General features: G+C 41.5%; 2 protein-coding genes across 4 annotated transcripts; both read left to right on the forward strand.

The window, feature by feature from the left end:
* Window positions 1-225: 225 nt before the first annotated feature.
* LOC142956694 (EEIG family member 2-like) lies at window positions 226-7313 on the forward strand. The gene is made up of 11 exons (XM_076098411.1): window positions 226-539; window positions 1660-1780; window positions 2058-2087; window positions 2575-2691; window positions 3171-3217; window positions 4318-4421; window positions 4805-4900; window positions 5019-5202; window positions 5418-5554; window positions 6195-6258; window positions 6515-7313. Exons 1-11 carry the CDS (start codon window positions 394-396, stop codon window positions 6555-6557), a joined length of 1089 nt encoding a protein of 362 aa, XP_075954526.1. The 5' UTR covers window positions 226-393; the 3' UTR covers window positions 6558-7313.
* Window positions 7314-7768: 455 nt separating this feature from the next.
* prpf38b (pre-mRNA processing factor 38B) lies at window positions 7769-12943 on the forward strand. 3 transcript variants are annotated; one of them, XM_076097435.1, is made up of 8 exons: window positions 7769-8202; window positions 8792-8860; window positions 9087-9238; window positions 9642-9702; window positions 9877-9918; window positions 10257-10274; window positions 10966-11210; window positions 11438-12943. In XM_076097435.1, the coding sequence occupies exons 1-8, from the start codon at window positions 7993-7995 to the stop codon at window positions 12168-12170; spliced, it is 1530 nt and encodes a 509-aa protein (XP_075953550.1). In that variant the 5' UTR covers window positions 7769-7992; the 3' UTR covers window positions 12171-12943. The 3 variants fall into 3 exon arrangements, with proteins under 3 accessions (XP_075953550.1, XP_075953551.1, XP_075953552.1); XM_076097436.1 differs by lacking the exon at window positions 9877-9918; XM_076097437.1 differs by lacking the exons at window positions 9877-9918; window positions 10257-10274 and having other exon boundaries at window positions 7770-8202.
* Window positions 12944-13420: the final 477 nt, after the last annotated feature.

Raw genomic sequence — 13420 nt, forward strand, 5'->3', positions numbered from 1 at the left:
TGTCTCTTTCACAATGTTGTGGTCATGGTTGGGAGTGACGTCACGTCAGGGCACTAACTTTGAATGAGTTTCCTCCGTGACGTGTGCGACCATTTCAATCGCGACCTCGGTATTCCTCTTTTCTTTTTTGTTTTCAAGCAGCCGCAGTGTCCAATCAAAAGGTAGAATGCCCGTCACGTCATGAATAATACTTTTCAGTGGGTGGGAAGGAGGAGATTTGAAGTTTGAATCGTGTCTGCGCGACACTACCGCAACTCTGCGACGACCAGCGACAGCTGAGCGAGCCGCGGTGACAGCACGGAGCGGGGGAAAAGTGGACAGTTGTCTGTCAGCCTTTACCACTTCTGTCGGGACTTGTTGCGCCTCGGTCACCCGCGGCGTTGAGGATATATCATGTCGTTCATGCTTATGAAGAAAAAGAGATTTAAATTTAAGGTAGACTTCGATCTGGAGGAATTGTCATCGGTTCCCTTCGTAAACGGAGTTTTATTCTGTAAAGTGAGACTCGTGGATGGAGGCTTCGCAGAGGAGTCGCCTAGGTAAGACTTGTTTTTTGCTATTTATAGCAACAGTTCACTGGTAGTTCGAGCAAGCTTGCTTTTAAGTCCCTGTTCAGTTTTCGCTCGACACCTGTTAATCATTTGTAGTCTCGGTTTTGCTTCATTGTTGCATTCCATGAGTTGTATCGTGTATAGTTAACGCTGTGTGTAAGTTAGTTAGTAAGCGACACCACAGGAACGTTAGTTAGCTAACGTTAGGTAACTAGCGTTGTACTTCTATAGGCTCGTTACTTGCTAAAACTAAGTATGTGTATTAACTCAACGTATCGTGAACCAGCATTGGTTGAAGGCTTCTGTGTGTTAAGGAGACAGAAACTTACAAACCAGGAGGCTCTGGTTAAAGAGCTATAACGCTAGTTATTAGTACATTATCAGTCCAATAACATTATTTCGTTAGCCTATGTAACGTTACACAGTTGATAAAATCAGTTGCTAATCAACGACTCTGAGTTAACCTAGCTTCTTCTTGAAACACACTTTCTTTCCATTGCAAAGAAGCACACACGCTTCCTGGGGGCAGTGATTACACGTGCTTGTATTGTAGATGAGTCACTGGAAGAAGCAGGTGTACACACGTCAACGTCTAGCTAAGCCTCATAACCCTCATTACTTTGCCATGGTAACTGTCTGTGTACCAACACTGTGCTCCTAGTTTTATCCTGCTCCAACCACAACTTTAGTCTCCTTTTCAAATACCAGAATCATATTGACAATCGTGTATTGTGTATGAAAAGTCCCATTTTTCTATTTTCTCTATTTCTACCACTATATTGTCTTTTAATTAAAAAGCTACGCCTCTTATCGCTGCTGTCCAGTGTCTATTCAACATTCTCTATGTACCCTGTGAAGTCTAATTTACTAATATAGGCCAAAATCAATTTGCCTCAAAGGGTCTTCTTCCAAAATATTCACATGTTAAGTTCAGCGAGTATTGAATTGAAGTGTTGCACACATTTAGGATCCGACTGGGACACTCTGTGGGTAAACTATGCATAAATCTGGCAATCTTAAAATGAATATCTGCTCTTTCAGTGTTCAGTATACCTGCATGTTGTTGTTTCTCTGTGAAGAAGTGTTTTTAAATGTGCTTCTCTCACAGGAATCCAGTCCAAGCCAACTGTGTCCACTGGAGGAAGAGATTCTCGTTCAATGTTAAGATGAGTGCCAATGCTGGGACAGGTGTACTGGACCCCTGTTTTTGCCGGGTGTCCGTGCGCAAGGTATGGGAACGTTTTCTTTTCTGCCATCAAGCTCGATTTTGTTGACACTGCAAAAAATGCATATTAGAAATGTTCCATAGCAGAGTCCAGATAGTTAACTGAGACTTGAATGTGCTCAAAAGGTTTCTGTAGTTAAGGTCAGAGCACTGTTAATTTGTAATCATGTCACAGATGCTTTGTGCAGACAGGAGTAAAGTTTGAATGAAAATGGTTTGTGAGATAGTAATGAAACGGGTAATTGTGACCTCACTGATTTTTGTGTTTTTGTCATTTTAAGGAATTGAAGGGTGGAAAAACTTTTGCAAAGGTAATACTTCTGTTCTCCCGTCTGTAGACTGGCTAAACATAGATACTTAAGTGCCAGATATCCATTAGAACAGTCTTATCATAAGTGATATGTGATAACAGTCGGCCTCCAAGTGTCCTTGGATAACGTTTCAGTAAGGTGAGTCTGTTTACCAAGAATGTTTTTATTTCTAGTTTCCGTCTTTAGTTACTGATTGAAAATTCTGTAAATCACAACCTACGCTATGTTAGTCATGAACTTTAAAGATGAGTTAAAGTATTAGGTTATCTGATTTCTCAAGGATTGAATACCTCCTCTTTAGACACACGTGGTGTGTTTCCAAAAACCTTATCTGTGCTGGATTTCTTCAAATGTAGATAGTTCTATAACACCACATTATCATAGGATGATGCTTTATGTACACATGCATGTCAATGCTGGCACTTTGACGGAGATAAACCTACTGTCAGATGGTTCTAACGGCTTGATCTCTAATATCCCTGTGCAGCTGGGCTTTGCTGACTTGAACTTGTCTGAGTTTGCCGGGTCCGGCAGCATCACACGACGGTGTCTCCTAGAGGGATACGACACCAAAAACACCAGGCAGGACAACTCAATTCTGAAGGTGTGGTATTGTTTTAACGCATAGCTCCACAATACTTTAAGTTGTAAATGCCGTTAGGAGTCTCTGCCACACTGGCAATGTTTTTGGTACGGTCCAATAATTTATTCTTACACGTCTGTACAAGTAACACACATTTTAGCAGAGCAAAGATAAGCCTACAACCTATTGTTGCAAAGCTATGCTGCTCTAAATGATGTAACCAGTCGATGGAAACGATGAATGTGCTGACAAATGCTGCCACACATGTCTGAGCCTGTGATCTACAAACTACCTGGGTCTTGGGAATGCATCTTAAATATGCTGATTCTTCCTGGGGCTACAATGGACTTACATTGCACAAAATGTCATTTTAAACCTTAGTTGATAGCAACCCCGTCAAACCACACTACACCGGAACATTGCAGCTTTTTTCTGCCTCTTGTCAGCCTAAAACCTACATTACTTTACCTCTTTTTTTTTTTTTTTTTTATCTGTTACAGGTTGTCATCACCACACAACTTATGTCTGGAGACACCTGTTTTAAAACGTAAGAGCTCATTTTTTACCGTATTCATTTGTTCAGTTGTATAACTCAGTCTGCAAGTCTGAATATCAATTCAATTTTAAAGTTGTTACTCCGGAAATACTGACTTGTCTGTTGTGTTTAAGTTTAGTCAACTACAAAATGCTATAGCTGTGGTTGCAACGCACGAATGTCCCCCACTTACACAAACCTGCATCTAACCGCAGTGGAAAGAGTTCTCATCACACCCTGTCTGGCACTCGACTGAAGACTCTCTTGTCTGACATTACAAAGTCCTCATAGAGTTTGAAGTTCTGACGTATGGTAGCTGAGATTGTATCAGAGTTTTATCTGACAGCTAATAATGCCTCACCCAGACATTAATCTGCCCAACCTCGGTAGTGAGCGACAACTGAAGTGTGATCAGCTCAGCCCAGCGGTTGTGTTTTCTCTTTTGTTAGGAGCTTTATGTAGAGCAGTTTGTCACTGAGGATGTGATGAAACAACACACTCCTGCCAAAGCCTGCACCGTTTGCAACTTTTTTCAGCCACCGCAAGTCTCTCCCTGTACACTGTCACGTTCCAACTCCCTTTTAGTGTGATGACACACACGCTGCTGCCTAGGAGATGTCTAAAGTGTAAACTCAATGACAGCCTAGTCATTCATCCCACAGAGTGTTACTCATTGTGTGAAGAAACAAGATGAGGCTCTTTTTTTTTTTTTTTCTTAACTCTTTGTCTGTCGCTATTTGTCTGCCTCTCCGCCCTCTTTCCTTTGTGTAACATCACAGTAGCAGAGAAGTCATGTTTCCTGTGTTAACGTCCGGGAGCTGCTTAAAGTGATTGCCCTTCTATTTTCAATAGACTTATTATTTATCCATTTTGAACTAATGTATAACTTGCTCAAGGAGGCTGTTGGCTTTGACGTTTGCTTGCTGATTAGCCATTACACAGTATTACACAGTCTCCACTAGAATAACAGTGCATACCACAAAGTCTAATCGGGTTAGAGTCCACATTTTTGTGTTTATGATAAGAGCAGGGCAGTTGAAGGAGCTCTTTTCCAACATCACTCTGATACTTAAAAAACTCAGTAACATCACTTTTTCCTGTGTTCCCTTTAGTCCCCCATCTACAGCCATGACTCTGGGAATCCCACAGGCTGAAGCAGAGTGTCTCCTTGAGGACAGAAAGGGAGGAAACATGTACATATCCCATTCACTCACCGGTACGTACATACAGACTCTGAGGCTCAAAAGAGTTTGCTGTTCCTTACGATGGCAAGATTTTATTTTAAGTTTCTCAATTCTTGCCAAAAGCAGCAGCTTTTGTTGTGCACAAGTAGTTTTGACAGAGTTCTACAAAGAACCGTTCTTCATGAGGTGCCATGATTATTCAGGAGTCAACAGTAACGTACTGAAAATCATCGTCAGTCTTTTCATTTAGGAAGCCTCAGAATGAATAGCATCATAAAGAAACTAAAACTAATTGAATCCTCAAGGGTTTTACCTTAAAGAAGAGATTTTTTTTTTTAGCTGTGTTTGCATATTTACAAAATGTTCATAACAAAACTTGTGATTTCAAAATGTGTGTTGTTTTTTTTTCGTTTAGAGACTCCAGCAACGTCAGTATCAGTCCCAGAGGACCTGGTAGGGTATGGTCACTCCAGAACACCCAGCCATGCCAGTCAACAGTCAAAAATCTCAGGTACCTAACACAAAGACACACATTTATTCCCTTTAAACAAGCACCATTACCACCACGCCAGCTACAGAAAACACAAGCATAACCTGAATGTGTTTTTTCTCCCTTTCCTGTTCTGTAGGTTACAGCTCGAATCACTCCAGTTTAACAGATCTATGCCATCGGAGGAGCGAGTCAGGAGGTTCTGCCTCCACAGGCATCGGCAGCATCCTGGAAACCAGTGATCAGCGAGAGCAGGAGAGCAGGACCACTCTGCCAGCCTCCGCTACCTGTTCTAATTCACCTTCCCCCGCTAAAGTTTCAAGGTAAATGTTTTTATTTTCTTCCTTTCTTCTCACCTTTTACTTTCAACACATTTTCTATGCTGGTTTCGACCTTTGTGTGCAATGACCCTGTTATATAAACAAACCTCGGGATCAGACTGTTTCTATTTTCCACTAAATATATGGTCTCGTGTATTTTCTTTCCCATATAACGCACACCTGTATAATGTTTCACCCTGCTTCTGTTTCTCCATTAGACATCCAGTAAAGCAGAACTCAGTGGAGAATCAGCTCAAAAGAGTTGATGCCACCAGGGTGGATGCTGATGACGTAATAGAGAAAATCCTGCAGAGTCAGGACTTCAGCCCTGGCGTCTTGGACTCCAGTGCAGAGGGTGTGTACACCTAATCCGTGACTTAGTGCACTGAAGGCTGACTTGGGAAGTTACCTACACTCCTGCTGATTGGATCAAATTACTTCGAGGTGTTGCAATGCAACAATGCAACGGCATCCTTCAAACGCTGAATGACAATTAGATGTTTATGATGGCAAATCATAAATTTGAACCATACTTGCATATTTACCAGCCTGAATATTAAAATGTATTTGAATAAGCATTACAGAGGTTAGATTTCATTATCTGAATACCTCAAGGGCAGTTTACCCTCACTGGTAGCTGAGCACACATAGTGGCTGCCATGTTACAAACCCCTGTGACTTAATGAAGAGGGGAGTCATTTATTGTTTTAAAAAAAGGGGACTCTCTCCACTCAGAGAATGATGTTGAACACATTTTTTTGTGGAAATGTGCGTATTTTGATGTTCTTCAAAAGATCTCATCAGCTTTGCAACATCGTTCCCCTCTCTATTCGTCTATTGACATTTACTATTATCATTTCTAGAGACGTAAGTGTGAGCCATTTTCAAACCATGACTTTGCACTGATTGGCAGTATTCTTATTTCTAATGTGTGTGTGTGTGTGTGTGTGCGTGTGTGTGTGTGTGTGTGTGTGTGTGTTTTTGTGTTGCTACAGATGAGGGGCTCAGCTTGTTTGTTGGTCCTGGTGGGAGTACAGCTTTAGGAAGCCAGCATATGAGGTGGGTGTGATTATGTAACTGTGGATTGTGGTTGCCACGCAGCAGGCATTTATTACAAATCTAAATTCATTGGACATATGCTAAATGGTTAAATGAACATGTTTTTATTTAGGAATCTATTACATACATGTCACACGGTACTTTCAATTTCACAACACAGTGTTAGTTCTGCTTATAACAGAATGCACCACAGCAGCAGCCAGATCACATAACCACCCTCATTTCCTGTCATATAACACGTGGCATTCTCTTTCAGGGTCGCAGCTGGAGCCTTTGAGCAGGTGGTGATCAAGCGCTAGGCTTTGGGAAGCATGTGCCTGTCATAAGGGTGCCGTATTACACTGATACGGGGTATACAAGACTGAGTTGTAGAATTGCCATCAGAACTTGCTCCCGCCTCAGTCCAGGAGATTTAATTTATTTTACGCAATCCCTCTGCGTCTGACCTACAGTGTCTGTTGACCAGGAGAGCCTTCTAGTGTTCAAGAAGTGGAGGTGAAGGCCACAATTGGAACATTTTGGGGACTGAGATTACTGGTGTTCTGACATTTCTGTTGGTCTTCTTTGAAAAGTAAGACTATGATTAGTACTGTAATTCTACATTATATTGTTGACTCATCTCTGTTATTTAAAAAATATCCTTAAGTACCCAACATGCTTTTATTTAGCTGTGGTTGATTTTGTGTCACCATTTTACTTGTACCTTAAGTGGCTGGAGGGGACTGCGTCCGTTCCTTGAAGTTCCATCAAATTTAAATAATTGATAACTGACATTGTGAAATTGACGGTGGTTACAGCACCATTATATGTCACCTGGTTCCTCACCTGGTTGTGAGGGAGGATGACTGAATTTAAAATACCATGAAGTTTTCATGTTTTGTACCTTCGGTATGATGTCTATTTTCTGTGTGCATGTGCATATGTCTGTAAAGTCATAGTTAATGGATGGAATTTATTTTTACCACAGATTTTGTGTTTGTGCCAAGTCATATCTAAAGTATGTAATCTATGTATGTATATGTATATAGGCCAAATAAAAAGAACATTTAAAAAAATGTGCATTCTGGATTTTAATGTCTTTTTGCAGAAGGGGTGAAAATGTGACCCAGAATTAAAATGGAAGGAAAAAGCAAATTAGCAAATTTATGGTTACATTTTATTTAACTACCCATATCAAATGAAATGTTAAAAAGACAATGGAAGCTTTAAGAGGAAATTGGTTGTTGAAATTGTCAAGCGGCAGATTTAAATCGGAAAGTAAAATGTACCATTTCCTGTTGAGGCAAGACAAAAAAAATTCAAAATAAACGTGTACTGAGTACATTGATATGAAAAGCAAAATCGTTTTAAATACAACATGACATAATAATTAAAACACCCCGTCTTTACAGAAGCCTTAGAAATATGTGTTTGCACAATTGTTTGATTTAACAATTTAAACAATTAGATTTAGAAATAAATGCTTTTATTTTGTAAACATTCGCCTTGTTGACGTATCGACGGTTAGCGGTCGGTTCTTTTCACATTGCACCACCAACGGTCCTGTTCCACCTCGCAACAGCACCGAGCTACAACGACGGCGGGAAGTTGTTAACATCAATTTAACCTCAAATCAGCGACAACTAAGCGGACGAAATTGTTAACGATCATCATTTCACGATATAATATTGATGGGTCTGTAATCGGAAATACGCTAACTGTACAGTAAGCTTAGAGGCGTGGGATTCAGCTAACATGGCTAATGTCGGAAACCAGCTACCAACACAGGCCGTTAGCAAGCCTCCACCAGGAAAACATGGAAATGTATTGCCTCTGTGGGGCAACGAGAAGACCATGAACCTCAACCCAATGATCCTTACGAATGTACTGTCTTCGCCGTATTTCAAAGTTCAGCTTTATGAACTTAAGACGTACCATGAAGTTGTGGACGAAATCTACTTCAAGGTAACGTTAGCCAATGCTAAGCCGCATGCTAGCTAGATATCCACTGTCACAAGCTAGCGCTACACTGCAGTCGTCAAATAACTGTGGTAACTAGGATCAGATGGCATTCATTTTAACTAACTTAACTTCAGGGCACGGAAAGACGTCCGCCTAATTCACATAATTGCCCACAAATGTATAACATTATTTATATTATTAGTAAGCTAACGCTAGCTAACTTTAGCAACTAAGCTAACGTTAAATCAAATACGGTACCGTCAATTTGCTGCCATTATCAACCTTGCATAAACTTTACACCTGGTTTGTTGGAGTAACGTTTCCGTTCATTTGGGATTGGTAGTTTAAAGGCTAACGGTACGTCAACATTTTTAGAACGATTAGGGCAGTTCACCATCGTTATGTATACGAGTTAATCTGTGTTATCTGCGAGGGGACCGTCCGCGATAGTCCCAGAATATCTCATGGAACCTCTAATGCAAGTCGTCAGGGAGGTGGACGGTATCTTTCTAATGTGTGCTGTGATCTGTGCAGATCCAATACGGTCTCTCAGACGTGTGTAAACTAGTTAACTCGTCCTGTGTTCCTACAGGTGACCCATGCTGAACCTTGGGAAAAAGGCAGCAGAAAGACCGCGGGTCAGACTGGAATGTGCGGAGGGGTAAGTGAGAAGTACGTGCTTTTTATATTCCCCATGTCTAACCCCCCTCTACCCTTACCAGCCTGGAGGATGATGCTTTACAAATATGAGACATTGACGTGATTTATTAGTACTTTAATTAGTGTACTTCTTGAGCGATGTAGTCTAAAGGCCAGTCGTTGTGAATAGGTTTGCTGTGAATCATTTACACTGATATGCTTTACGAATGTGTCTTCATCCTGTTTAGGTGCGTGGAGTTGGGACTGGTGGTATTGTGTCCACTGCTTTCTGTCTTCTATACAAACTGTTTACTCTCAAGTTGACTCGCAAACAGCTGATGGGTCTGATCACTCATACAGACTCTCCATACATCAGAACGCTTGGATTCATGTACATAAGGTATGGTTGCCATAATTCTTCTATGTAGGTTTTTTTTGTTTTAGACTTGTAGAGATTCCGTGCATTACTAGATATTTTGCACATTTTAGTTAAGACGTAATTCTGATTGCTCAACTGCCCACCTGTTTCAGAAGAGAAATGTGTTGTTCTTTTACGGCAATATTTTTTTATTGAAAATATAATTTTAAGGCAAGACCTCATCAGTTAATAGAAAATAATAAATGTTGTAATTAGAAATTTGGTACTAAAATAAATCTGTGTAAGGGAAATTGTAATGCTCTGATCACATTTTTATTTATTTAAGTCTCACCTGTCTGAAAATCAGTGTATGAGGTATTATTGGAACAGGTCCTTAAAAACAATTCAAATTAAACTTTGTGCTCTCTGTCTGGTTCTTCCTCAGATACACTCAGCCCCCGGCAGATTTGATAGAATGGTACGACGGTTTCCTGGATGATGAGGAGGTATGTCACCTCGGGTAATAATTTAATGTTTCTTTCTCTGCAATAAATACACAGTTACACGACACAAGTTAAAAACTGTCCGTTACCCTCCCTTGTGATGCTCATAGCTGATTTTTCACCTTTGCCTTCATTTGGCTTAATTGTCCCCAACTTTTGTCCTCTAAACCTAAGTAGCTAGGTTACTTGTTCACTTCTCTGCTGGTGATTTTTATCATGGTAAGTACCATATACAATAATGAGTCAATCTTTTCGTCAATGTAATATTAAGGCATGCCCTTTTTGTTTTTGACAAGCTTTTATCAGGACTTGTTGCACAAAACTAAATTTGGGATTAATAGCAACTGGAGAATTCATATGGATACACACAGACAAGATAAACACAAACCATATAACACATGTCAACTGTTGCATTAGTCTATTGTTCCCACCCTATTTGATTAGCATACAATTTGATACCAGGCTGTGCAGCCAGGCCTCCTTTGATGTTCTGTTGCATTATATTTGATCATATGAAATCCTACCCAACTGGTTAATTCCCCTGTTTTTTTCTTTAGATGCCCATTGTGCAGCAGGTGAATTGGATATTGTTTCTCAGCACTGTTGGGTTGCGTGTGTGAGTGCAAAGCGGCTGTTCTCTACCATATAAAGTCGATAACTCTTCAACTGGTGTGCATTTGGCCTACCTGCTCCATCCTGTGCTTATACTGTGGGCAGTTGTTATGCGCCCACGGCCCCGTTGTGCTTTTGGGAGACTGAAGGAAGCCATGGCTTCTCTCTCTTTGTCCTTTTGGCTCAATGAGGAAGTGTCACAGTGTTATTAGATGCTGCTCTCTTGTTTCCTTCATTTCTGGTCTGTAAGCAGTCGATGCAAACCACTTTTTAGAACATGTCGTTTTAAACAGATGATGTGAAGGAAAGGAGGGCGGATCTTAGAAATGTAATAGCATTTGCTTGATCAAAGCTCACATTGTAAATACAGACTCTCCAGAAACTGCCAGACAGATTAGACGAGGCAAGCTCTTTTTATATTTATAGTTGTGTTTCCTCTTTAAAACTATCAAAGTAAAGTAGGCAAATCTGATTTGATATGAGAGATTAAGCTAGATGAACAGAGGTGAATGTTCAGTACTTGGTCATCACAAATTGCTTTTTGATTCGAGGCAAGATTGAGAAAGCGATCAGATTTTTCCTGTGTCCTGCCCGTGTCTCCTAATTGATTATTTTTTATTTTTTCTATTGTTCTTTCCCACCGTTTGATTCTAGGAGCTCGATGTGAAGGCAGGAGGCGGCTGTGTCATGACCGTTGGGGAGATGTTGCGCTCCTTCTTGACCAAACTGGAGTGGTTCTCCACTCTGTTCCCCCGAATCCCAGTGCCTGTGCAGAAGTTCATTGACCAGCAGATGAAGGCGAGGCCTCGTAAGGTTGTTCAGAAGGAGCCGCAGGAGGAGGAGGAACCCGCAGAGCCGGAAGCAGAGGCAGGGAGGCCAGGGGAACGACGCCAGTCCAGGTAACGCAGTCAATGGTTCAAGCTTTTTAGCTTTATTTTCTCTAGGTAATCTTACCTGGCCCCATCATCTAGCAGCTATTTAGGATGGAAAGGTTCATACATATGACTATAAAACTCTTGCCATGACTTACTGGACTCTACAATTATTCAGATTTATGTAGCCAATCTTTAGTTTTGTTAGAACAGAAAGTTTAATTGCTGGAAGCTAATGTTGCTTTTCTTGCCAGGACTCCAAGGCGGACACCGAGCCCCAAGCGGTCACCCAAACGTTCACCCAAGCGGTCACCAAAACGTTCACCCAAGCGGTCACCAAAACGTTCACCCAAGCGGTCAAGGAGCAGGAGCCACCACCGCGAGAAAGAACGCCACGGCCCCAGCTTTGACCGAGAGCTGGAGAGGGAGCGTGACCGCCAGAAGAAGGAGAGGGACGGCAGGGGGGACAGGGACCTGGATAGGGACAGAGGGGAGAGGGGGGACAGGGAGAGACGGCGGTCCCGCAGTGCAGACAGGAACCAAGACCGTAGGGAACGTAGGCGAATTCGCAGTGGCAGCCGGGACCGAAAAAACGAACGCAGAGACAAAGAAAGAGACGGCGGGGAAGACAAGAGCAGGAAGAAGGACAGGGAACGGCAAAAAGATAGAGGCGCAGAGAAGGAGAGGTCCAAGGACAAAAAGAGCAGGGGAGAGACCGACGACAAGAAGCATAAAGAGGACAGGGAGAGGCACAGAGAAGAGAGGAAGGCCAAAAAGTTGAGTCGGAGTCGAAGCAAGGAGAGGAAGCACAAAAGTGGGGGAGAAGAGAAGAGCAGGAAAGGAGAGCTCAGCCACAGCAGAGATGGAGACAGGGAGAGAGACGGAGAGCAGCGTTCTCACAAACGTAGTGGTAGCAAAGAGAGGAGCCATCATCAGCGAGAGTCCAGTAATGACCTTAGTAAACATAGGAGTCACAGCACTGAGTAAATGTCGCCCCCCCCCCCCAGCAATATTACTTCTTCTACTCCCGTGTTTACCATCCTTTTTTTCTACCCAGCTGTCTGTCACTTGTGCTAAAGAGAAGGAATGTCAGCACATTGACATCTGCAGTTGTCGTCTTTGGCCGATGTAATGTTGCTTTACTTTTATGTTTTTTTTGCCTTCTCCTCCCCCCATCAGAACAGTTGGTCTTCACAGTTTGAAAAGTGGCAAAAATGGCATTTTAATTTTCTATGGTGCGCTCGTTTGCCCTGTGAAGATGTGGGTGTGTACATACTGTTTTGGAGGCTGTCTACACACGATGAAAGTGCTGAGTTGCCTTTCTTGCTGGGTCGAGTGCAGTCGGTGCTGGAAGCTCAGCTCAACACTGTCATATGATTTATGTAATGTATAAAGAATTATTTTCAGGCGATACAGAGGCCAAAACATATTTTTTAAATTTGACTGATATCACAGTGCATATATTTGGACTTTCTTCATATTTAAGCGTCTCGTTCAGTTGTATTCTGAACATGCTTTGAAGGGTCACAAGTGACGGGTTGAAGTACAAATTTGAGTGTAGCAGCAATGTGGAACGATGGCTCAGCAAAAAGCAATTCTGTCCATGGTGGTGTGTAGACAGCACGAGAATGTTTTAATCCTCGAATGAGCAGTCTGCAAAGGGTGATTTTGTACGACTCACACACTGAGCCCTGCCTGTGCTGTGTTTGGGTTATTGCTCTGTTGCATTTTGTTTTCTAATAAAACACTTTTACAAACAACACATTGTTCTTGTCTTGAAAGAAAATGACTTGGCAAATGTCCTACAAGCATAGATTACTATATACATTTAAGGACAACAATCACTGAGTTAAGACACACGCTGAATGCAAAGAATAGTTTTTATAGTTTTATTAGAACATATTCTGAAAATGTTTTCCATATTAAATATACATTTAGAATTAGTAAAACAAATACCCTGGACATGTTAATTCCTGATAGATTAACTTTAAGGTGACTAAGTCATTACAAAAGTGATTATTTTTAAAAACCAAGAGGAACAAGGCCCAAGATAAAACATATCACCTCAACCAACAGCAGACAAAAAGATTTTATAGAGGAACTTAAAATGTGGGCATGGGCTCTCATTTAGAAGACCTCTTCCCTTGTGTAACACCTCAAACTAACTGTGCAGTTTATGGTTAGCAGCAGAAATGTAAACGTCAGAGCATGCTAATTAATTCCCATGTTGTACCAGA

This window comes from Anarhichas minor, unplaced genomic scaffold (assembly GCF_050575085.1).
Source record: "Anarhichas minor isolate MPS153535 unplaced genomic scaffold, ASM5057508v1 ptg000024l, whole genome shotgun sequence".
In the NCBI taxonomy this organism is placed as follows: domain Eukaryota; kingdom Metazoa; phylum Chordata; class Actinopteri; order Perciformes; family Anarhichadidae; genus Anarhichas; species Anarhichas minor.

Coding starts and splice junctions, on each gene's coding strand:
- LOC142956694 (XM_076098411.1), top strand. CDS start 394: ATGTCGTTCATGCTTATGAAGAAAAAGAGATTTAAATTTAAGGTAGAC. Junction 4,901..5,018: donor TCAACAGTCAAAAATCTCAG/GTACCTAACACA, acceptor CCTGTTCTGTAG/GTTACAGCTCGAATCACTCC. Junction 6,259..6,514: donor TTAGGAAGCCAGCATATGAG/GTGGGTGTGATT, acceptor ATTCTCTTTCAG/GGTCGCAGCTGGAGCCTTTG.
- prpf38b (XM_076097435.1), top strand. CDS start 7,993: ATGGCTAATGTCGGAAACCAGCTACCAACACAGGCCGTTAGCAAGCCT. Junction 8,861..9,086: donor AGACTGGAATGTGCGGAGGG/GTAAGTGAGAAG, acceptor CATCCTGTTTAG/GTGCGTGGAGTTGGGACTGG. Junction 11,211..11,437: donor GGGGAACGACGCCAGTCCAG/GTAACGCAGTCA, acceptor TTTTCTTGCCAG/GACTCCAAGGCGGACACCGA.